The following is a 20,793-nucleotide window of genomic DNA, read 5'->3' on the forward strand; positions in this document are numbered from 1 at the left end:
ACAATCAGGTACTTGTCCTGCAGACTGCTGAAGTACAATAAACACTCTGTAGGGTCAACTTATGGAAAGCACCTCATCCTGATGGTGTACTGGGATGAGTACAGCAAGACTGCACCATGGAAGCAGAGAGGTCTTCACAAGCATCTTTAACACATCTCTGTCACACTGCTCTGTTCCACCTGTTTAAAAATATCTTTAATATGCTATTACCCAAACAGACTGCATTAATGCATTAAATTAAATTTATTTATACATTACCAAATCACAACCACAGTCGCCTCAAGGCACTTTATAGTGTAAGGTAGACGAGCCAAGGTGTGACAACGGTTGTAGGTCACAATCAGCCAAGGTTTCAGGTGAGCTCATTGACCTCAGGAAATCACATGATGGGTGGGGTCAGGTTTCACAATGAGCTCAGCTGAAACCTTGGCTGATTGTGAACTACACCCGTTTTCACAACTTGACTTGTGTGATTAGGCAGAGAATCATTAGGGGTCCATTGTCCCTCTTGGGGGGACACTCCCAAAGGGCTTAAATCTGGGACTCTCCACCATTTGACCTTAAAACTGAAGAAGCTTCTTGGATGAGAGGCGAAACGTCTTCAAGCAACTTAAAGAAGTCCAGACGCTTTTTCTTTTTCCAAGCTTCTTAGACTACGATGACCTGGATGACTGAGAGACTTACAAGGTGCTGAATGTTTTTTTTCTTCTGAAATTAAAAGGCAACAAATAATAACAAAATGCCAGATAAGTTCATTTTTCCATTAGCTTAGCTTATCCAAATCTCTCACTTTACTTCTACAGGCGATCGTGGCTCAAGAGTTAGCAGTTCGTCTCGTAATCGGAAGGTTGCTGATTCGAGCCCCGGCTCCTACAGTCTCGGTCGTTGTGTCCTTGGGCAAGACACTTCACCCGTTGCCTACTGGTGGTGGTCAGAGGGCCCGGTGGCGCCAATGACCGGCAGCCTCGTCTCTGTCAGTGCGCCCCAGGGCAGCTGTGGCTTCAATGTAGCTTGTAGCATCACCAGTGTGTGAATGTAGTGTAAAGCGCTTTGGGGTCCATAGGGACTAAGTAAAGTGCTATACAAATACAGGTCGCTGTAGCAAAGATGCAGATCATCATAACAGATGATAACTCTGCTGTTGTGGGCTTTTTATAGCAACTAGTTTTCTTGGAAACAGTAAAACCTTTTGTCATGTGAGTTTTCCATCTGTGAGTGCAAACACACCAAACTACATTTTTCATATTTTGCAAACTGCTCAAAATCCACTGAGCAGCTGCTCACTTTTGTTTTAGCTCAAGAGCCTGTGCAATCTCAGAGATGTCCGCTGATCACTCTGCATTCCTTCACACATAACTGTTTCTGTAGAGAAAACGTAGTCTCCACCCTCTGGAAACATGGGACTGCAGAGCCTATAGAAGCAGTATAGAAACAATGTCAAAAATGTGTCGAAGTTTGACAATGAAAAGAAGTCCAGAACAACCACATTTCAGCCGGAGGTCATACGGACGACAACACTAGATGTTCAGTAAACGTCGATAATAAAGACGTCAATCTGACGTCACTTTGCACTGTGGGAAAGTCAACTTCGACCTTTGAACATGGAGGCAAGGCAGAAAAAAATGAAGTGTTAAGTGTGGTTCAGCTGAAGTGCTTTGATAATGAAAGCAGAAACTGAAAATAAAAATGATGTGTGAATGTGTGGTTGTGTATGCGTGGTTTTGGCTTTTGTTCCTTTATCATCACAGTGTTTGCAGGTGTGACAGATGAGACGATAACACAGATAAAAAACATCTTTAAAGGATCAAACCAACAAATGATGCATGTCCTCATTAAAATCACAGTAAAGTGTGACAATAAGATGAGTCTCTCTAAACTCTCTAGAAGTTTGGAGAGAAGCAGCAAGGAAGAAAAGAGAGGAAGATCCAGTAATGGGGAGGTGGGGGTCTCCAAAAATGTAAAAGAATAGTGAACGACTTCGTCTGCTCTGTAAACTCAGTTTTAAAGTGACACATGAACCGATTCCCCACATGATCCAGTCTCTCTATTTTAATCTTGCAGCAGATTCCCCAAGGAGGAGGACTAGCATCCACAGTTCAAGATAAGTGGTCCCATATTCTCTGAAGCTTGAGAGAATATTTATCAGTCAGTCAGTGCAACATTTATGAAATAATTATAAACTTCAGCTAAACAAGCTCAGAACTTAACCATAACCAGAAATAAATACCCCTTATCCTTAGTGCTATTTTCTCAGCTGTGTTTGATTTTTAGTGCAAGATAAAAGCTTACATGACAATCAAATAATATTTATTAATCTGTAGTAATTTATAGACTATTACTGTGCTACTTATTTTGCATCTTGAGTTTTCACACAACAACAGGAAATACCCCTACAGAAATGAAGCTTTTTGAAAACCAAAGTCAGAGTGAATAGGTTACTGCAGAGGCATCAGTGGCAAATTGTAACATATGCAGTAGGTTACAAAAGGTTACAAAAGCACAGTGTGGTCACTGTGTGCAGGGGCACAAATCTCACATTTAACCACCACATTTCCTGAGGCTGAGGTTGTACACCTGTAAAGGCTGCTTGGGCATGATATGAATGCCCACTTCTTTCACAGCTGACATGCAGCTAAGTCACAACTGATAGCCTGCTAAACAGTATCTGTAAAATATGGTGAAAATTTTATTTCTCTTTCTTCTCTTCTGCCAGGTTGCATCGCCAGGTAGGATCATATTTTGTTTCTATGTGTTTCTTGTGTCATTGATTGTTATTGTTGATTATTTTAACATATCTAAAAATATTACATGCATCCCTTTAAAATTTAAAAAGAAATAGAGAAAAAAATCCCAAACGTCACTTTTTGGATCAATGTGAACAATGTTTTCATGTGAAATGTTTGTTTGCATCTCAGAATAAACTCACTGAAACTGCTAAACCACTGAGGTCGAGTTTGACAGTAATCAGCTTGATTGTTTTCTTATTTATATTATTGTAGGGTCTTTAACTTACAGGACCTTACAACATAAAACATCTTGGAACAATTATTATTGTAATTTTGTGAAATGAAGGTGAACTGATATGAACTGAAAGTTAATTCCTAAGCTATATTTCGTCAAGGCGGAGTGAACGGATTCAGATGCAGACTCGAGTTTGACTGAGAGGAAGTTCAAAAGTTTATTTACAACAGGCTCAGTGCCGAATATATACAGGGTGAAGGGGCAGAGGGTCCAGGGCTCCAGGGATGGGTTGGTGGTAAGGGGAATACACACATACACACATACGTGCAGGGAAAGCGATCCCAGGGCCCTTGGGGATGAGGATGGGTGGGGGTGGGCGCAAAGGGAACCCACACAATATCCGCTTCTAGCTTGCATGCTCACTCCTCTCCTGCCATTCATGCTGCTCAACACTTTACACCACTGCTGCAACAGGCACTCCAAGCAGGTTCAAGGAAAGGTCTGGGAAATCTATACACGAGACAATAGGTCAGGAACACTAGCAAACAGAGACTCGAGAACAATGCCGGGAACACAAACTCAGATAGCTTAAAGGTCCAGTGACGAGAAGCTCAGAGCCACCACCTTAAGTAGTGGCTGTAAACCTGGTCAGTGAGCATCAGCTGGAGGTAATCAGGCCAGGTGTGTGACCAAAGGTGGGAGCCCAAATTAACCCCACAGAGACAACAAAAACAAACAAAGCAATATGTGGCCTGGAGTGAGTCGCCAAGAGAGGCACAGGGACTGTGACACACAACCCACAGATGGACATTTCTGCATTTGTCAGTTCAACAGTGTTTTACAGGTATTTACAATCATGATTTCCCCTGCGGTTTCTGGCTCCTGCCCCAGACTCAGCCACCATGTCACTCCCTTTGTGTCTCCCCCCCCTCCTTCTCGCTGCAGGACATAAGAAAAATCTTTCCTTATCAGGTCAGTTCTGTGCATCTGTTCCTTCCCGCCTCCGTGCCGCCCTGTGATCTCACTGCGTCACTCTTCCTCTGCAGCAGGCCAAAGACCACGCCCCCGCCACAGGAACCATAACATATTTTCAGTACTTTGGGGCAGTAGAAAAGCACTATATATCACAGTGGTAATATATTCAGAATATGCAATATTAAAATTGTTTATGTTGTATTAAGTTGTATTATATTGTATATAAATGTTCAAAATCGCAAATGACAGGCCAAGGATAATCACAGTTAAACAATTAATCACTGATTTAGTAGCCTGATGGCCTGAAGATTAAAATTGTTTTTTAGTCTGGTTGTCATAGCTTTCACACTCCTGTCTGAGAGTGTGAGGAGCGTGAACAGTGTGTGGTGTGGGCAGTACTTGATAATGTTGTGTGCCCTATTAAGTATTAATTAATATGAATTAATTAATATGAATTATTAATTTATTTTAAGAAGAATGTAACTTGACCTCTTTGCTCTACAGTGACTCACAGTTTAAGACTTCTCTTCACTGGATTTTTGGGAGAAGGAAAATGGATGGAGTTTGTTGGTGTTGCAGTGGTCAATGGATTTGAGGTGATTTACTGCAGCAAGAACAGCATGACAGCTGAAACCAGACAGGACTGGGTGAAGGAACTAATACCAACATACTGGTTCACAAATGAATGTCGTGAGAGTGAAAGCTTGTTAAGTCTCAACATTGAAGCGCTAATGAAAAGCTTTAACCACAAAAAAGGTACATTTTACTTTTACTTCAGTGATTTATATTTGGCATCCTTACAGTAATAACCCATTCACCAGTAGTTTGTGTAAGGTATATGAAATATAACCTCCATCATCTTTCATCTCCATTTATGGTGTAGATCAGCCATGTCCTTTTTAGGGAAAAAAAATGGTTTTTGATGCTTGTCTTCAAAAGTAGCATCTCTTTAGACATGTCAGCATAAAAAAAAAAACAGTACACAGCTTTAGTGTGGTGTGCTGGTGTACCTTGTGACTTCGGAGTTTATGATGTACTGATTAATAGATCATATTTCCTTTTTGTTTTTTTGACTACAGTAGTTTCACTTTCTTTCTCTCAGGTGTTCACACATTTCAGAGGATGTCTGGCTGTGAATGGGATGATGAGACGGGCGAGGTGAATGGTTTTAATCAGTTTGGTTATGATGGAGAAGACTTCATTGCATTTGATTTAAAGACACGTACATGGATTCCTACAAAGCCACAGGCTGTGATCTTCAAACTGCAGTGGGACAACAACAGAGAGGCATTAAATAGAGAAAGGAATAATGTCATCATAATCTGTCCTGAAATGCTGAAGAAATTTTTGAACCACGGGAGGACATTCCTGGTAAAACCAGGTAGACATGCATTACTTGATTTGAGCATATAAATATTTGAACTATATCAATACACTGACTAATCTTCTCAATGTCTTCCTCTCCAGCTTTTCCCTCAGTTTCTCTCCTCCAGAAGACTCCTTCCTCTCCAGTCACCTGCCATGCTACAGGTTTCAATCCTGACAAAGTGAACATGGTCTGGAGGAAAGATGGAGTTGAGATTCATGAGGACGTGAACAGAGGAGAGATCCTCCCCAACAATGATTGGACCTTCCAGATGAGTGTTGACCTGGAAATGTCATCAGTCAGACCTGAAGACTGGGAAAGATATGCCTGTGTGTTTCAGTTCTCCGGTGTGAACCAGGATATCGTCACCAAACTGGACAAAGCAGTGATCTGGACCAATAAGGGTAAGATGGATTTTATTTGCCTGTCTCAAAAAAAAACAAACATTTTTGTTCAGTCATCATCTGAGGGATTTATTTATTTATTTCATTTTCTTATGTTGCTATCTTCATGTTTGTTGCTTTCACTGCATGCAGGCTATGTTTCCACAATCACAAACACACAGTTATTTGCTTTAATTGCATATTTTTTTTTTAAAAAAACCCTAAACTCTATGGAAACTGAGACAGGACAACATTGCCTGCCTATTTATTTTTTTTAACAACAATGGGGATTTGAAGCATGACCAGCAGTGACAGAATAGTAGACAGGTTAGTCATAGGCAATTTATTATAATTATAGTTTATTATAATTACTTACTTACTTATTTAGCCCTTTATTGTCATTGGACATATACAATGAAATTCTGGGTGCTCCACCCAACTACTGTGCAGGAAATATAATTAAGCTCACTGCTCTATTTTCACCACAGAAATATGGACCTGCAAGACACAGTGAGCAAATTTTAAATATAAACATAAATATAACATTTATGTTTTGTGAATATTGATAAGTTGAAGATATACAATGTAACATATGTGTTTAGCAGATATTTATTTCAACTGTCAGGCCCATCCAACATCCTTCCCTGCCAACTGATCCAGATCAACACCAGGTAGTGATCAGGTGACAGTTCAGCTCCTCTATGTGATTGAACAGAATCATAAACAGGACTTGCAAAGAGAGCGAGTGCAGTCAAGTTGGGTTTTCTTCAGGAGGTCAGGTCTCCAAGTGTTATTACAAACATTGTACAAGTATTTGAACATAACATAAAGACACACAAACACAAAGAAAGACACATAATCAACCAATTAACTCTACTCAAAACTAGAAAGTGAAATGAACACATTCTCATGAACTACATTAGCTAACTGTTTACTAGCAAATGTAAACTGTCATCACCCCTGGATATTGAGGTTTTGGGTTCCAGGTGCTTTCTAGTTTTGTATTTTCCATTAGCTTTGTATTAGCGATGTATCTGGCCCCTGACCTGGGCCACAGCCCCTGAGTACATACTGTAGGAACATGATTAGTTTGAACCAGAAGTACTCTGGTTTCCAAATTTAATTTAAATATACACACTGATCATGGGTCAGGTTGCTTGGACTCTTGTATAGCTGCTTGCAATACAAATACCAAGAAGCACTCTGAGAACCCAAACCTCTGCCAACACAGCTAACTCTCGGGGCAGTATTTACTTTTAAGGGTATAATACTATATTTTCTATATATTCATTTTGCTTTCTTTGTTTTTAAACATACTTTAATTGGTTTGTAATTCAGAAAAATCAAGTACAAGGTGGAAGACTCTGTTATTTGCAGTACAGTTATTTTTATAATTTTTATATTTATGTGGCTATAGTACATTAATTTCATTGTAAAGTAAATTGGTTTACTTTACCAATTTACTTTACATTGAAAATCACTTGATATTTACTTAGAAATAAATTTCCAGTGAATACTGAGATGAAGTATTCAGAGATTATATGTAGTGAATAGAGCTACTATACTGTATTAATTGTGAGATGGTGGTTATATATTTTATTTTTCTAATGGGCTTTAATTTTCTGCATCACAAACCAGCAAATATGCACATTCACTCAGGCACTCAACACATTACAGTGTCAACTATACTGTCAACAGTGTCTTCTCTACAAAGTAACATGGAAATATTGTGATTCATGTATTTTTATAATTTACTTTACAGAGCAGTGTTCAGTGAGCTTTCACCCATTTAAATACTTTCAGAACCACTAAATATCGTTTTCAAAGTTTGAATAATGTAAACCAAAATGTTCAATGTTCTGTCATTACTTTTCCAGTTTCCCATTGGGATCATGTAATAACTTTCAATCTTGTAAAACCAATTTTGAAAAGTATCGGAGGACTTCTCTCACTGGGATTCACCATCGCAGGATGCTTCATGTGCAACAGAAAAAGGAATGGTGAGGAACAAACAGTGTTGGGTAAGTTACTTTAAATTAGTAACTTAGTTACATTACTAGTTACTTCTATCAAAAGTAACTCAGTTACTTCAAGTTATTACTTGGGAAAAGTAACTTTGGTTTTACTCAGACTTCTCTTGTTAATGTGTTGCTTCCGTAACTGGATACCCAGCAAGATTGCCAGTCTTCTAGCTTGCTTACTTGCCACAAGTGCACTGTGCCACCTACCAATAGAAAGGAAAAGATAATGTGCATATTTCCACGAGAGAAATCCCACGCCTGGACCGTTGTTGACCACCGCCATGATTCTAGCCTACGTCACAGCAGAGGCGGAGGCAGACAATCGAAACACCCGGGGCTTAGCCCTAAAGGGTAGTATGCATGTGGGATTTCTTTCTTTTTTTTTTTTTTTGGGTGGGGGGGGGGGGGCGGGGTTAGAAATGACTGAAAGATTATAAGGCTCTGTTTTGAGTTTTGTTCAAAAAAGAATGACTTCATATAGGGAAAAATATATAACACATCTGCAGGACACCTTAAACTAGTTTTTTTAATTAAGGAGCAAGGCAGAACAAAGTCAGGGCTGTATCAAGACACTAAACCCCAATTCAACCAGACCCAGAACTGATCCGGAATTAAAACAGGACTACAACAGTTCAAAATCAGGAATACTTAGGACTTAACCAAGACAGAACCAGAATCAGAACTAGATGATAGTAGCACTAAAAATCATCATAGACCTGCACTACACTTATTTTTTATTTCTTCCAAAGTACACTGTTTAGATTGAGAAAAGTTTATATAATTATTTAGCCTTGTTGTGCAAACAAGCCTGCATAACTTAATAAATATAGAATTTGAAAAGTAACAAACCTAAAAAGAAACACTAGGTACGAGATACATGAGTTCCTATGATACGGTGATACTTTTGTTAAACAACCATTTGACTAACATGTCGGTCTCACCTGCTCTTGTTCCATCTCTGTTCTGTCCTCTCTCTCCCTCTCTCTCCTTCTCTGTTCCTCTCTCTCCTTCTTTGTGCTGACAATCATCAAATATACAGTTGAAACCAGATATTTACACACTCTTCAGATCAAAACACAAACACTTTTTAATTGTAACATCAAATCAGACTAAATGTTTATTTTTTTTAGATTGATAAATATAAAAAACATATTTGTTAATTTTAAGAGTAAAGAGAGAAATTGTCTGTATTTCTTAATTGCAAATGGCACCAAATTGTATTCAAAATTGAGCCACACTTATGGAGCTCCACAATTCTGTTCCTGGTGTTTTGGTTGACAGGCATATAAGGCAAAACACAGGCTCTGTGTGTTGCCTTATATGCATCCACAGGTGTGCCACCAATTTACTCACATGGACTCTACTAACCTATCAGAAGCTTCTTCAGCTCAGAATGGAATTGTCTGGAGTTTTCTTATTAATTAACAATAAACTTAGTGTATATGTACTCCTAAATTTGATGAAAGTGATAGACAGCTCTGTCTCTCTTTATTCTGACATTTAACTAATTCAAAAGATATTTCAATATTTATTTATACAAAACAAAACAAGTTTACTCAAAATTGATGTTGTACAGTAAAAAAATGTTCTTGTGTTTTCCATAAAGTGTATGTAAATATCTGGTTTAAACTGTGAATATACTGCTGTGTATTGAAATTCCTCTTGTTTTGCATATATATATACTGAACAACATACAAAGCATAATATATAAAATAACATCTACCAGAGTTTTTTCTTTGAAAGAAGCTCCTTATGTCCATTCTTGTGTATCTGTACATTACTGAAACTGATTTATTTAGCCGTGGAGGGTAACAACTGAAAATATGAAATAAACACACATGTAAGCTAAGACTCTCTAAACAAACAGCATTGTTGTTGTTCGGCTTTTCATTTCGCCATTTGTTGATTCACTTCAAGAGCAAGTAACGTAATATGGGTCAAGTGATCAGTTTGATATCAGTCTTTCGTGATACATCGTCATATTTACATTATTTGTACAGTATGAATGATTTGCTTTGGTACCTGGTCAGACTTCAGTTCTCCTCTGTCTGCCTGGCTGTGTTTCTCCAACAGCGCACTCGAGGCAGCAGCTCCCCCCGCCCCCTCGCTCAGTCGCTTAGTGCCTGAGCTCGGATCATACCATTATTAGGGGGGATTTACGCACAGTCGTAAATTCCCACAGTGTGTGCACTATGTGCTTCGAATATTGTGTGTAGTTTTTGTTTTATACAGTTGTCAGTCAGGCATCTAACTATGAAAAAAATTACACTCCAAAAGACCCCGGGCTTCTGAAAAAACAACCCGGGCTTAAGCCCAGTAAGCCACACCCCCGCTCCGCCCCTGATTCTGATTTAACCATTGTGGCAACAACTTATGTAATGAGGTGCTCAAATAAAGGTTCTGGGCTTGTTGTAGCTTCAGCAGAAAATAAATATGCTTTGTACATTTCATTTGATGTTGAGACAAAACTGAGAGAGTCTCCTTTATTTCAAAAAGTTTCATTTTCATTGTTGTTGTTGTTGTCCTTTTGGCTGCTCTGTTCAGCTGTGACCATGACAGGCCACCCAAGGATTTTAAGACCATATTTAAGGGAAAAAAACAGCAAACTTTTTACTTACTTTATACATGCAGTTTTTATGCACCAATAATTTTGAGAACCAGCAGCAGACAAACAATATTTCAGTCTTCATCCCAGTGTATAGAGGCTTGGTTCGGCTGTCAAGTGATCAGTGACGTCCGAAGCTTCAATCGGTACATTGCTGCTGCAGTATCTGATTCAGTGGTGTATACAGAAGTGAATCTTTAGTGGGATTTGTGCTGTGTTGTGGTGATTTTTGAGATCGCAAACCCATGTGGGATATACTGAGAGACATGGAGCGAACAAGAAAGAGAGGATGTTCTACCTATTGCTATATAAAAAACAAATAGAATAACCTTATGTGTTGTTTTTATTTTAGCCCGTGATATTAAACAGAAGCTGTCATTTCAAGTTGTAGATGCAAGCTGCTCTTCACGCAAACTTTTGCTTTTGGCCACAAGATGGCACCAAAGATGACTAACACAACACATCACTAACACAAGCTTCAGTGCTTCAGATGGCTTCATTTGGCCGTCACTACATGCTGACACTATATAAATAAAATGGAAATGAACTGAACTAAAAGAGGCAGTTTTACTGCAGTAAGAAAACACTTAAGTGATCTTAAAGGAAACCATGGCTCTGCAATGATTCAGACAATATACTGTATACACAGAAAAGGATTGGGGAGAGAGGATGTTCCTGGGGAACACTGCTGACTGATGAGACAGGGGAAGCAAAAGTGAGCACCATACACAGGGGGCAGGAGACTATCAAAATAAAACAGGAAACAGCACACACTGATACACGTGACCGGGACACAGGGACTGGACCACAAAGAAGGACAGGGAAAACCAGATGGAACACAGAGGGACCAGACAGAGACATGGGGATCAGACTGACTACAACAGGAGACGCTGATGACAAGACCAGGAACAGACTGGACATGAAAGGGAACTAAAGTAACTCAACAAGAACCAGCAACTAAACACTGAAGAAAAGAAAAATCAAGACAAACTGATACAGAAAACTATTACAGAACTAGAACATGAAAATCTCTTTAATAAAAAAGAACAAATCATAAGACTATAATCAACTCAAAAACTGGGTCAAAGACCGACGACCATGACATAGCTGCCATTCAAGCTGCCATCTCCCTGAAACAAAGTCTGTGGTATGTGTGATCGCATATATGTGAGAATGGTGCTGCACTGCTTTGCATTAAATGGTGAGTGGGTGTCATCTACATCCTGCACACGTTGTATTTCTTGCACATCTCTGCACAGGCTTATTCCTGTTAAGCTGGACTGCATCTAGACTGGGTCTAAACCAACCTGACCCTTGTGCATGTCACATTCATTCACATGTATTACTGGGGCTTCACAGGGAAAAACGTTTGTGCTGCCAACACAAATGGAATGAAAACAAGTGCAACTTCATTTGTGCTGCTCACGACACTAAACATTCATAGCCATGCAAGCAGTTTTGCAGTGAGCTAAATGCTAATGCTAGTATGCCAGTATTGTCACTGTTGTGATTGTTCTTTCAGCTGTTCCCCTTACGTGTTGGCAAAGCAAACCATCTGCTTCCAGTTTTGCTGTTCCCTAGCATCCTCCTCCATGAGCCTCCTCTGAGGTCACCCTTTTGCCCTCCTGCCTGGCAGCTCCACATTCAACATCCTTTTTCCAGTATATCCACATCTTCCACCTGCTCCTAACTCTCACTATAGATCACAATGTCACCTGGAAATATAACAGTCCCCAGAGACTCCTGCCTATACTCATCAGTCAACCATGTCATTACCACTGCATCTTAGATGGCCCCCACCTGTCACCCCTGCTGCACATGTAAGCTGTTTTCACCTTGGATCTATCACGCCCATTTTTACCTTGTTAGCCTCTTTATTACTGTTGAATCATGACCACTGAGCTTAACTGAGGCAGGTGAGGCCTGGAGTTCTTTAGATGCTATTGTGGATTCTTTTGTGAAAAGAGATGAGTGAAAAAAAAGCTCCATATATCATACATATGATACATACTAAGTCAGCTGATCAAGCCCTAACTTTAAGCTGTATCAAAAAAAAAAGTTTGAAGCCTAACCTTAAAAGTAAAGAAGGTGCCTGTCTCCCAAACCCAAACTGGGAGCTGGTTCCAGGGAAAAGGAGCCTGAATGCTGAAGGCTCTGCCTCCCATTCTACTTTAGAAACAACAACAGACGTCTGTGTCCAGAAGGGTCAGTAAGCAGGGCTCCAACACCTTCGATGAGCCATAGTTTATGCAGTGAGACACATGATAAATATGCTGTATGTGTCGTTATTGTCTGTGCCATGTGGACGTCATCTTGTCAGTATTTATCTGTTGGCTTCTCTGTTATTTGACATAAGAGAAAAGAAATAGCCCATTTGTACACAACGAGACTTATTCTGATTCTAAAGGACTTTTAGAAAGTCCTGAAAACTATTAAAAAGTGTTTTCCAGTCTGAAAATGTCTCCTGTTGCAACAACACATATTCATATTTTTCAAATAACAAACGTACAATTTAAAGTCAAAAAACTTTATTTTGTGTTAATATCCAACATGAATACATGAATATTTGCTTTGCATTACAACAATAACAATAGTTGCAGTAAAAGACAGCTATCACTGTACTCTTTTAATTATTCCAAGCATTGCATTTTAAGTTGCATTTAAGCTGTGCACAATACAAGTGATTTTACATCTAAACTCAATGGAAAATTAAAGCTACAGCTTTTTACCATAATTTGAGTCTACAAGAATGTAAACATTATTTTTTCACTTAAAAAGTAAAATGTTATTTTGGTGTTTTTCATCAGTTGTCAAAGAGGTGAAAATGATAATCCCCACCCCGCTCACTAGGTAGAAGCAATAATATTATTCTAACGCTTCTAAGCCAAAGAAAAATCTGCCCTGGACACGATAGCTCCACGATCAACGTTCACATATTACAGACGATGTTTTCACATGGAACTGAAGCTCCGTCCACCTTATGAAGCATGCCAGGCCACGGCCTCAACATTTCTTTCCTCCCTCGTTCACATTGGACAGTCTGAAAATGGAAAGCATGCAGATGTTTATGGAGTGAATAATTATCATTGCTTTCAGTGGATAGTATGCAGCAGAGCCTGACAGCTACGTGGAAGGAAAAGATCACATGATTTGTCTGTGACACGAGAGGCTTATGGAAAGATTTGACCTTTAAAGGATAAAGATTTCTGTCAGCCTGACATATTGTGTTTCTGTTGTTGAACTTAAATAATCCTTTAAGCCACTAAGACTTCTACTGCTACACCTTCATGCCATTAGTACTCTTGGGCTGTTAACCATGAATATATGCATGAATATACTACTACTTTATGCCTTAACCGATAAACAGGCTAAAACACTGAGAAGTGGTTGGAAAGAAATAAGTGGGGCAAACTGAGGTCAAGAAAGGTTTCTGCAAGGTTGCTGTAAGGCTGTCAAAATGGAGAAAAAAAGCCCTACAAAGTGAAAGAGTTCTCTTTACAGTTGTTACAGTATCAACAAGAGAACAACTTTCTGGAAATCTTTAACAGGCAGCTGAGCTGGGACGGCACGTGGAGGATGCAGCATGCCACACTGAGTTTCCTGATCCTGTCCAACCACAACAATTTGTACCTTTGGCTGAAATTTTAAAACATTTTAGAAACAATTTTAGAAACATCAGTTTGTTTGTGCAGAGGGCAGAATACCCCATGGAGTGCCCGAGCACACAGGAAATGATTTTCCTAAATAGCATGGTAGAAAAAAGTTTCCATGTCTCTGAAACTGTTCTGGATGAGGGGCGAAACATCAGTGACAAGTGGCTCGCAGCTGATAAACGCATCGAGGTTTAAAAAACACAAAACTGCTTTACGGGTTTTTAACCAACCTGTGCAACTACATGGTTTAATGCCTCGTGTTTGCTCTTTCATAAGTGCAACTACAATATTCCACGTGAAAAATTAGAACCAGTTACCTTCTGTCTGCAAGGCAGTTAGCCAATTACTGATGATTTACACCACAGATTCACACTCTTAGCATCAGAAACAGTTAACTGTGTTGGAGTCAGGTTGTTCTAACACTACTAATTAGAAATAAATGCTAATCAAATTCATGATAAAGACAAAATACAATAATAATGTTCTGACCTGGAAGTAGATGATGATGATTAAGACACAAATGATTGCTGTCACCAGGACAACCACCGGAACACTGACTGGTGCCGTGTTATCATCATCTTCCTCTTCTTCACCCTGGTGGTGACTTTGCCTCTGAGTTTCCTGCACGGGGCAGCTGGAGCTGTCTGTGAACAGAAAATAGGAAACGTAAGACTGAAAAAAAGATGTGCACTAAAAATTTCAGCTCTGTGGATAAACGTGCCAGTGCGGTCGCCTCACCGAGGACATGAATGAGTGTGCCATTGCCAACAAGCTCCAGGTACGGTGGTGGGTAGAAGGTCCAGATTTCACAGCGATACATATCTGTGTCAGTGACATTCAGTCCAGAGAGTGTCACCTCCACAGGGTCGTGTGTGGTCTCAGCAGTACACTGCACCTGAAATGTACAGGACATCATTGTATCTCAACACTCTGTGTACAAGTTTCACTTTTTTTATTTTGTATTTCAGTCTTATGTCTAACGTTTATGCCATTTCTAAGAGTGCAATCTTCAGTTTAATGTATTATATAATGAAGAAAAAGAATATTTATGGAGGAAGAAATATGCATTTGTAGGACGAGGTCTGGATTCTTAATGTTTGAGACCTTAAATGGTAAATGGCCTGTATTTGTATAGTGCTTTACTTAGTCCCTATGGACCCCAAAGCGCTTTACACTACATTCAGTCATCCACCCAGTCACACACACATTCACACACTGGTGATGGCAAGCTACATTGTAGCCACAGCTGCCCTGGGGCGCACTGACAGAGGCGAGACCTTATTCACTAAAGACGTCTCATGCATGCAGTTTGCTGAGCACATGAACCACCTTCATTTGATAACTGAGGGCAAATTAAGGGCGTAATAAAAGTGGGCTTCTTCAGTTGTGAGCCATGATATAAACATTCTTGTATAATGCTTTTCCACTCTGAGGACTGAAAGCACTTTACATAACTTGCCTCATTCCCACGAGCACTGTTTTCTCTGCTTTCTAACATTCACACACCGATGGATGCATCGGAGGGCAACATGGGGTTTAGTACCTCACCCAACAATATTTGGCATGCTGACTGGAACAGAAGGAGGTGGAACCACCAACCTTCCAATTAGTAGGTGACCTGCTCTACCACCTGAATTTTTAAGCATAGCTTCCATAAAGTTTTATGTTGTGTCACTAGCAGGAAAGAACAAGTCGCAGTGGCAGATGCCTGAAGAAAACTCAACCTTAACAGGCAAAAAAAGCACAAAGAAAACAATTACCTGATCTTTTTGCTCCATACGTGTCTCTCTCTGGTCTGTGAAGTTAAGGATGGAGAAGCAGAGTTCTTGGTGGCCATGGAGGCCCTTCAGCACACTGACTCTGGCCTCCTCAGGGTATGGGTATTTCAGGCTTTGTGGATGGATAACACACTGAATCTGTGCCACACCATTGGTGCTCACCACTCTGTAGGGCTGGGTCACTTTCGTAGCTGGCATGGGAAAAGGTATAAGTGACTATTAGTAGTAGCAGTGAAGAAGCAAATACATGTCAGAAGCCACATTACTATCACCATTAAAGCTAAAACCGTTTACATATCAGAGTCCAGTTCCAATGGACTCCAGTCAAGAAAAACAACAAAACCAAGTGATTCCTAAATGTAGGTTAAATCGTGTTGGAAGGTTCCCAGGTAAACATGTTTAAACTCATTTTCCATTGAGCACTCATAGAAAAAAATATATAAATCTTTTCATATAAGTCCCAGTATAACGACAAATGAGCTAACACAAGAAAATAATAAAATTATGGGAGCATTTCTGGTTTTTGTAAGCTTTGTATGGATTAAACAGACAGGACACAACCTTTGGAAAACTTCACAGGAGCTAAGACACCAATTTTCTTCTTTCTGAGAGCTGAGGGTAAAGTGTGGAGGAATGTTTGGAAAGGCATTCCGACTCCTCCAGTTCAAAAGTTATCAAATTTGAATTGTTGTTTCATTGGTTTTCCTCCAAGCCGAGTCGTTTCAGAGATTCTCAGAAGTTTGGCATTGACAAACTCAATATGCATCATTTTACCTCGTCCCCTCCTCTGTTACTCCTGTGTTTGAATGTCTACCAAGCTTATAGTTAAATTCAGCACCTACCTACTGAAGGCCTGCTGAACAGTGACATTTAATATACCTGAATTATTTAGATCTTACGTTAGAAATTCCATTATTTTTTTATGTTTTTCATCAGACAATGGAACGGTTCATGATGTGCTTGTTGAAAATTAATTGGAATACATTAAATTTCCTTGTCTCCTTTCCTGGCTAGCACTTTAAAAGCTAAAACCACATTACCATGCCTTATTATACAGTTAGCTAAATTCACAAGGAGCAGTAAACTTCAGAGCCACAGCAGCAAAGTGGTTCAGCTAAGGACAGCTGAACCATCTATCAAAAAGAAATATTGCTGAAGATTCACTTTATGATCAGTTTTGTCATTCCGGTGGCAAAATGTCTAGATCTAAGGGTCACTCCACCTGTCAAATTAACGTCCGCTCTGTGATTACATCCTGCAAACTAAAGGTTTCAGCAGTCTTCACATGTATTTAATATATTCCATGTATGGCGTCTGAAATGATGACTTCTTTTAAATACAGAAAATACCAAGTACATGGTTCTCTCCACTTCCACCTGACACCTTAAAACCTTACATGTTATACATCACTGATGCTGGGCTTGGCAGCAGAGTTTTAAGTTTTAAGTCAACAGTAAGTCTTAAACTTGCTCATGTAGGAGCAAAGTTTGTCTACACAGCTCCACCATTAAAGCTTCCAAGCTACTTCATATGTCTGCTCATATGGAAATGTAGTTACTATGGTACATGGTCCAGTAGCTAGTCAACACATCTTTGGTGTCCCAACTAATCCTGTCAGAACTGCCCTCAGGTTCTTCTATGTGCCCCAAAGAACACAGAGCTTCATTGGCAATGGTTTTGCATGACTGTGGGCACCATTGTCTTAATCTGTGGTTAGTGGTGCTGTTTAATGTGATTCCAGTCTCATTCAATTTTCTTGTTCTTAATGAACTTAAAAATAATGTTTTTTAAAGTGTTACAAAAATCATCAGTAAAAGGCTGTTTATACTCACCGCTCCACACAGGCAGGCAGAAGCTAAGAGCTGTCAACACAATCCATCCCATCATACAGTGAGTCAGGAACATCCTACTGTATTTCACACTGCTACACAGAAAGCCACAGGCACTTAAAATGATCTTTAAGCTGACGATCGCTCACACTGAGCAAATTTGACAGAAATACATGAAAATGAGTGAAACTCATCTTTATACTTCCTTATGGTGTATACTTCCTTATGGTGCTGTCATGGAAACTGTGTAGCAGCACAGGAAATGATGATGAGGTTTTGCCGGTAAGAGAGATGGCAACGTGGTTGTGGTTCTGCTGGAACACTGAGAAAAACATGAATTTCATTTTTCTATAATTTTAATGAACTAGTTTAATCTGGGTATAGCAGCATCCTCTGTCTTAATAAAATAGAAGACGCTGCTCAAAACTCAGTCCAATCTGAAACATGAAAAAACAGGGCAAAGAAAGGAAATCGTGGTAAAATATGACAGTGGTCCATTAAATTCTAAAGAAAACTTCAACATTAATAAGACAGAAAAACCAAACATGATGGTGTTTATGTTCTTTAAAGGATGTGAAGAGCGTAAGAATGTAAATGTTCCAGAACAACTACTCTTAAAAAAAGTAACACCTGCTGGCTCGGGAATTTTTACATCTCTTTCTACTCTGTGAATAATTTAAGAGCTTTTGCATATGCTCATACAGCAAGTTGAATAAAAGCAAAATTCAGTGATTCAGTGCTTTATTCAAATATACACTAAATGTTCTATTCACTGAAGCTTTTGTGTCCGACACTAATTCCAAAATCAGATCATTCAGGTTTTTAGAATTTTGTTGATTTTACATGAAGTGTGTGAGCGAGTCTCTGAGGCACAATCATTGACTGAGGCTTTGGCAGGTGAATCTTGGTTGGAAACTAACGTGCACAAATGACTTGTTCATGTGGAAACTTTTGCTGGGTGAATATTTAGTTTGAATTCCTGTGACTGTTGAATTTTCCTTCCGGGTTTTAGATAACAGTGCAAAATCTGTAAAACATAAAAAACAAATCCTTACTGTTATTTTTCACTGAACCATTGTTAACATGATTTTCTGTTCATGACTCTTCCCAAGTTAATGAATATTCCCGAACAATTGTGTATTATTGCTGAATATTTGATATTTTACCTTCATATAATTTTATTGTCTTAAGTTGTAGTTTAACTTCTTTTTATACAATTATCTCCTGTTTGAAACAGCCAACAGGAAAACCGGAGGATCAAAACTGGACTTCAGATGGACCATTGTGTAGTTTCTGAAAAACAGCCCTTTTACAAGCAGCTAAAACAAAACCCCGGGGAGTGGCTCGTGAACTGGTGGCATCAAGAGGTTAATTCATCTTTATATGCTTTACGCCATATTTGGTTTTGCTCCATTTTCCTGTTTATCTAAAACTGACGGACAAATTACAATAAAATTCACATCAACAGTTGACTCAGAGTGCTTTCTGTTTAAAAGTTAGGGACATTACAGTGTCAGAGAGAAAGCTACCATCCCCAGTGTGACATAGTGGGGGGTGGCGTGGAGTGGGGCATGTAGAGTTTAGACAAACAAAAACAAAACAAGGCAGGATTTACGACTAACCCCAAACAAATCAGAAGAACACTGAACTGTGTAGGGGGGTAGAGTGACTACACAAAGCTGTGAGTGGGATGTACAGTAGAAACTGTTTTTGTTTTCCAAAATTGTGTTGCCTCATCACAGCAGGAGGGTTTTCAGCAAAAACACAGACAAACGTTGTTCTCTACTTAGGCGGGTCCATTCAGTTCCAAAATAACACCTTAGTCTTAGTTTTAGTTGTAGGTCATCGCTCGATGAAACCAACTAAACCACATCGTCTCCAAAAAGCAAAGACAAGATTCTGAGGCCAATCATCCAGACACGCTCTGCCCTTTGGTTATACCTATAAGGTTTTTTTTGCTTCCTCCAGGTATCAGACTCATCAATCAGTTTTGGACAGGCGGTAATGCTTTTCTTCTTGTGCCAACAATAACAACATATTCATTTTACAAAAAACTTGTATGTTTTCTTCACATAAGTGTTGTGAAATTTCTCATACATATATTATAGAGGCTTGTTTTATTTAAGATGGACTAACACATACTTCTTTTTACAGCCATTTTTTTCTAATAAAAATATTGCAAAAGAAGATGGACTATTTGGACTTGTGAATATGTAAACTGGAAATAATACAGAGATTAAACATGTGCCAGCAACTGAAAAACAAATTTAGAAAAATCATTTAAAAACATATTTAGTTGTTAGAAAACTTTGTCAGTGTGCATCTGATATAAAAACTAAAACATTTATAACTTTGCAGATTTTATGATGTAAATATGTCAAAATATTTTTCAATGAGAGTTGTGGTTACAATAAAATTGAAATTCAAAAGTCAAACTAAAAACCATGAATGATAAAACATGGAATTCTATATTATTCTTATCATTTCAGAAAAGATTTAACTGTTTTAATCTGAAAATGAACCACCACAGAAGAAGAGAAGCCACAAAACTAAGGTGAAAAGACCTTTTTAAAATGATTTAGTGTATTTAATTTAAATAATTATTAATAGCTCAGTTTCTTTCTGCTGCTATCTGCTAAAACATGTTCTTGCTTGCCTGCACCTGCCCTGCATTGCGAGATACTACCTGTTTAACCCAGAGAATTTTTTACTGATCACTGGCACATTTTACTGTTTTTACTAAGAACAATCTTGTAATGCAAATTCATATGTAAAATATTTTATAATAATGAATTATGATCTTACTTACAGATGCCGTGTCACTGAGAAAAAGCAGAATCATTATCCTTATCATGTTTAGACCTCTTGAATCAAACTGAAGAAGTGAGAGACGAGTCAGGGGGTTTTACAGGTTTGTCAGTATGAAAGTATTTCCTGGTCTGTTACATATTCTGAGTATTTGAGGCATATTAAACTCCGACACCCTTCAGTTGAATTTTGACAAACAATCTCTGAGCTTTAGTGGCACAAATATAAAAGCTACTTCCAGCTCCACAAGAGATCATCATAGCAGCTCTGCATGTTTGATTTGGCAGACTCTCACACCAGATGCCTTTTTGACAGAACTATAAAAGGAATTTGACTCGATAGCTGGAAACAATGCAGTGCCCTTTTACTTACTAAGCAAACAGGTTAACCACTACACCACTGAAGGTACGAGGA

General features: G+C 38.9%; 2 protein-coding genes across 3 annotated transcripts; one reads left to right on the top strand and one right to left on the bottom strand.

Annotated features, from left to right (window-relative positions):
- Window positions 1–4,493: 4,493 nt before the first annotated feature.
- LOC109196370 (major histocompatibility complex class I-related gene protein-like) lies at window positions 4,494–6,360 on the top strand. The gene is made up of 4 exons (XM_019350357.1): window positions 4,494–4,692; window positions 5,039–5,317; window positions 5,404–5,706; window positions 6,311–6,360. The coding sequence occupies exons 1-4, from the start codon at window positions 4,494–4,496 to the stop codon at window positions 6,358–6,360; spliced, it is 831 nt and encodes a 276-aa protein (XP_019205902.1).
- A 6,476-nt stretch (window positions 6,361–12,836) lies between these two features.
- On the bottom strand, window positions 12,837–20,461 carry LOC109196543 (cytotoxic T-lymphocyte protein 4-like). 2 transcript variants are annotated; one of them, XM_019350730.2, is made up of 6 exons: window positions 20,381–20,461; window positions 17,575–17,893; window positions 15,725–15,933; window positions 14,703–14,859; window positions 14,454–14,608; window positions 12,837–13,351 (listed from the first exon to the last, which is right to left on the bottom strand). In XM_019350730.2, the coding sequence occupies exons 2-6, from the start codon at window positions 17,645–17,647 to the stop codon at window positions 13,241–13,243; spliced, it is 705 nt and encodes a 234-aa protein (XP_019206275.1). In that variant the 5' UTR covers window positions 17,648–17,893; window positions 20,381–20,461; the 3' UTR covers window positions 12,837–13,240. The 2 variants fall into 2 exon arrangements, with proteins under 2 accessions (XP_019206275.1, XP_025758246.1); XM_025902461.1 differs by having other exon boundaries at window positions 20,377–20,459.
- Between the last annotated feature and the right edge of the window lie 332 nt (window positions 20,462–20,793).

This window comes from Oreochromis niloticus, linkage group LG22 (assembly GCF_001858045.2).
Source record: "Oreochromis niloticus isolate F11D_XX linkage group LG22, O_niloticus_UMD_NMBU, whole genome shotgun sequence".
NCBI lineage: Eukaryota > Metazoa > Chordata > Actinopteri > Cichliformes > Cichlidae > Oreochromis > Oreochromis niloticus.

What these genes read in the sequence shown, in the direction of transcription:
- LOC109196370 (XM_019350357.1), top strand. Translation starts at nt 4,494, where the DNA reads ATGGAGTTTGTTGGTGTTGCAGTGGTCAATGGATTTGAGGTGATTTAC. An exon ending in AAGCTTTAACCACAAAAAAG is followed by an intron (nt 4,693 to 5,038) that starts GTACATTTTACT and finishes TCTTTCTCTCAG; the next exon opens with GTGTTCACACATTTCAGAGG. An exon ending in AGTGATCTGGACCAATAAGG is followed by an intron (nt 5,707 to 6,310) that starts GTAAGATGGATT and finishes TTCAACTGTCAG; the next exon opens with GCCCATCCAACATCCTTCCC.
- LOC109196543 (XM_019350730.2), bottom strand. Translation starts at nt 17,647, where the DNA reads ATGTTCCTGACTCACTGTATGATGGGATGGATTGTGTTGACAGCTCTT. An exon ending in CACACTCATTCATGTCCTCG is followed by an intron (nt 14,609 to 14,702) that starts GTGAGGCGACCG and finishes TTCTGTTCACAG; the next exon opens with ACAGCTCCAGCTGCCCCGTG. An exon ending in TCATCATCATCTACTTCCAG is followed by an intron (nt 13,352 to 14,453) that starts GTCAGAACATTA and finishes TTCCATTTTCAG; the next exon opens with ACTGTCCAATGTGAACGAGG.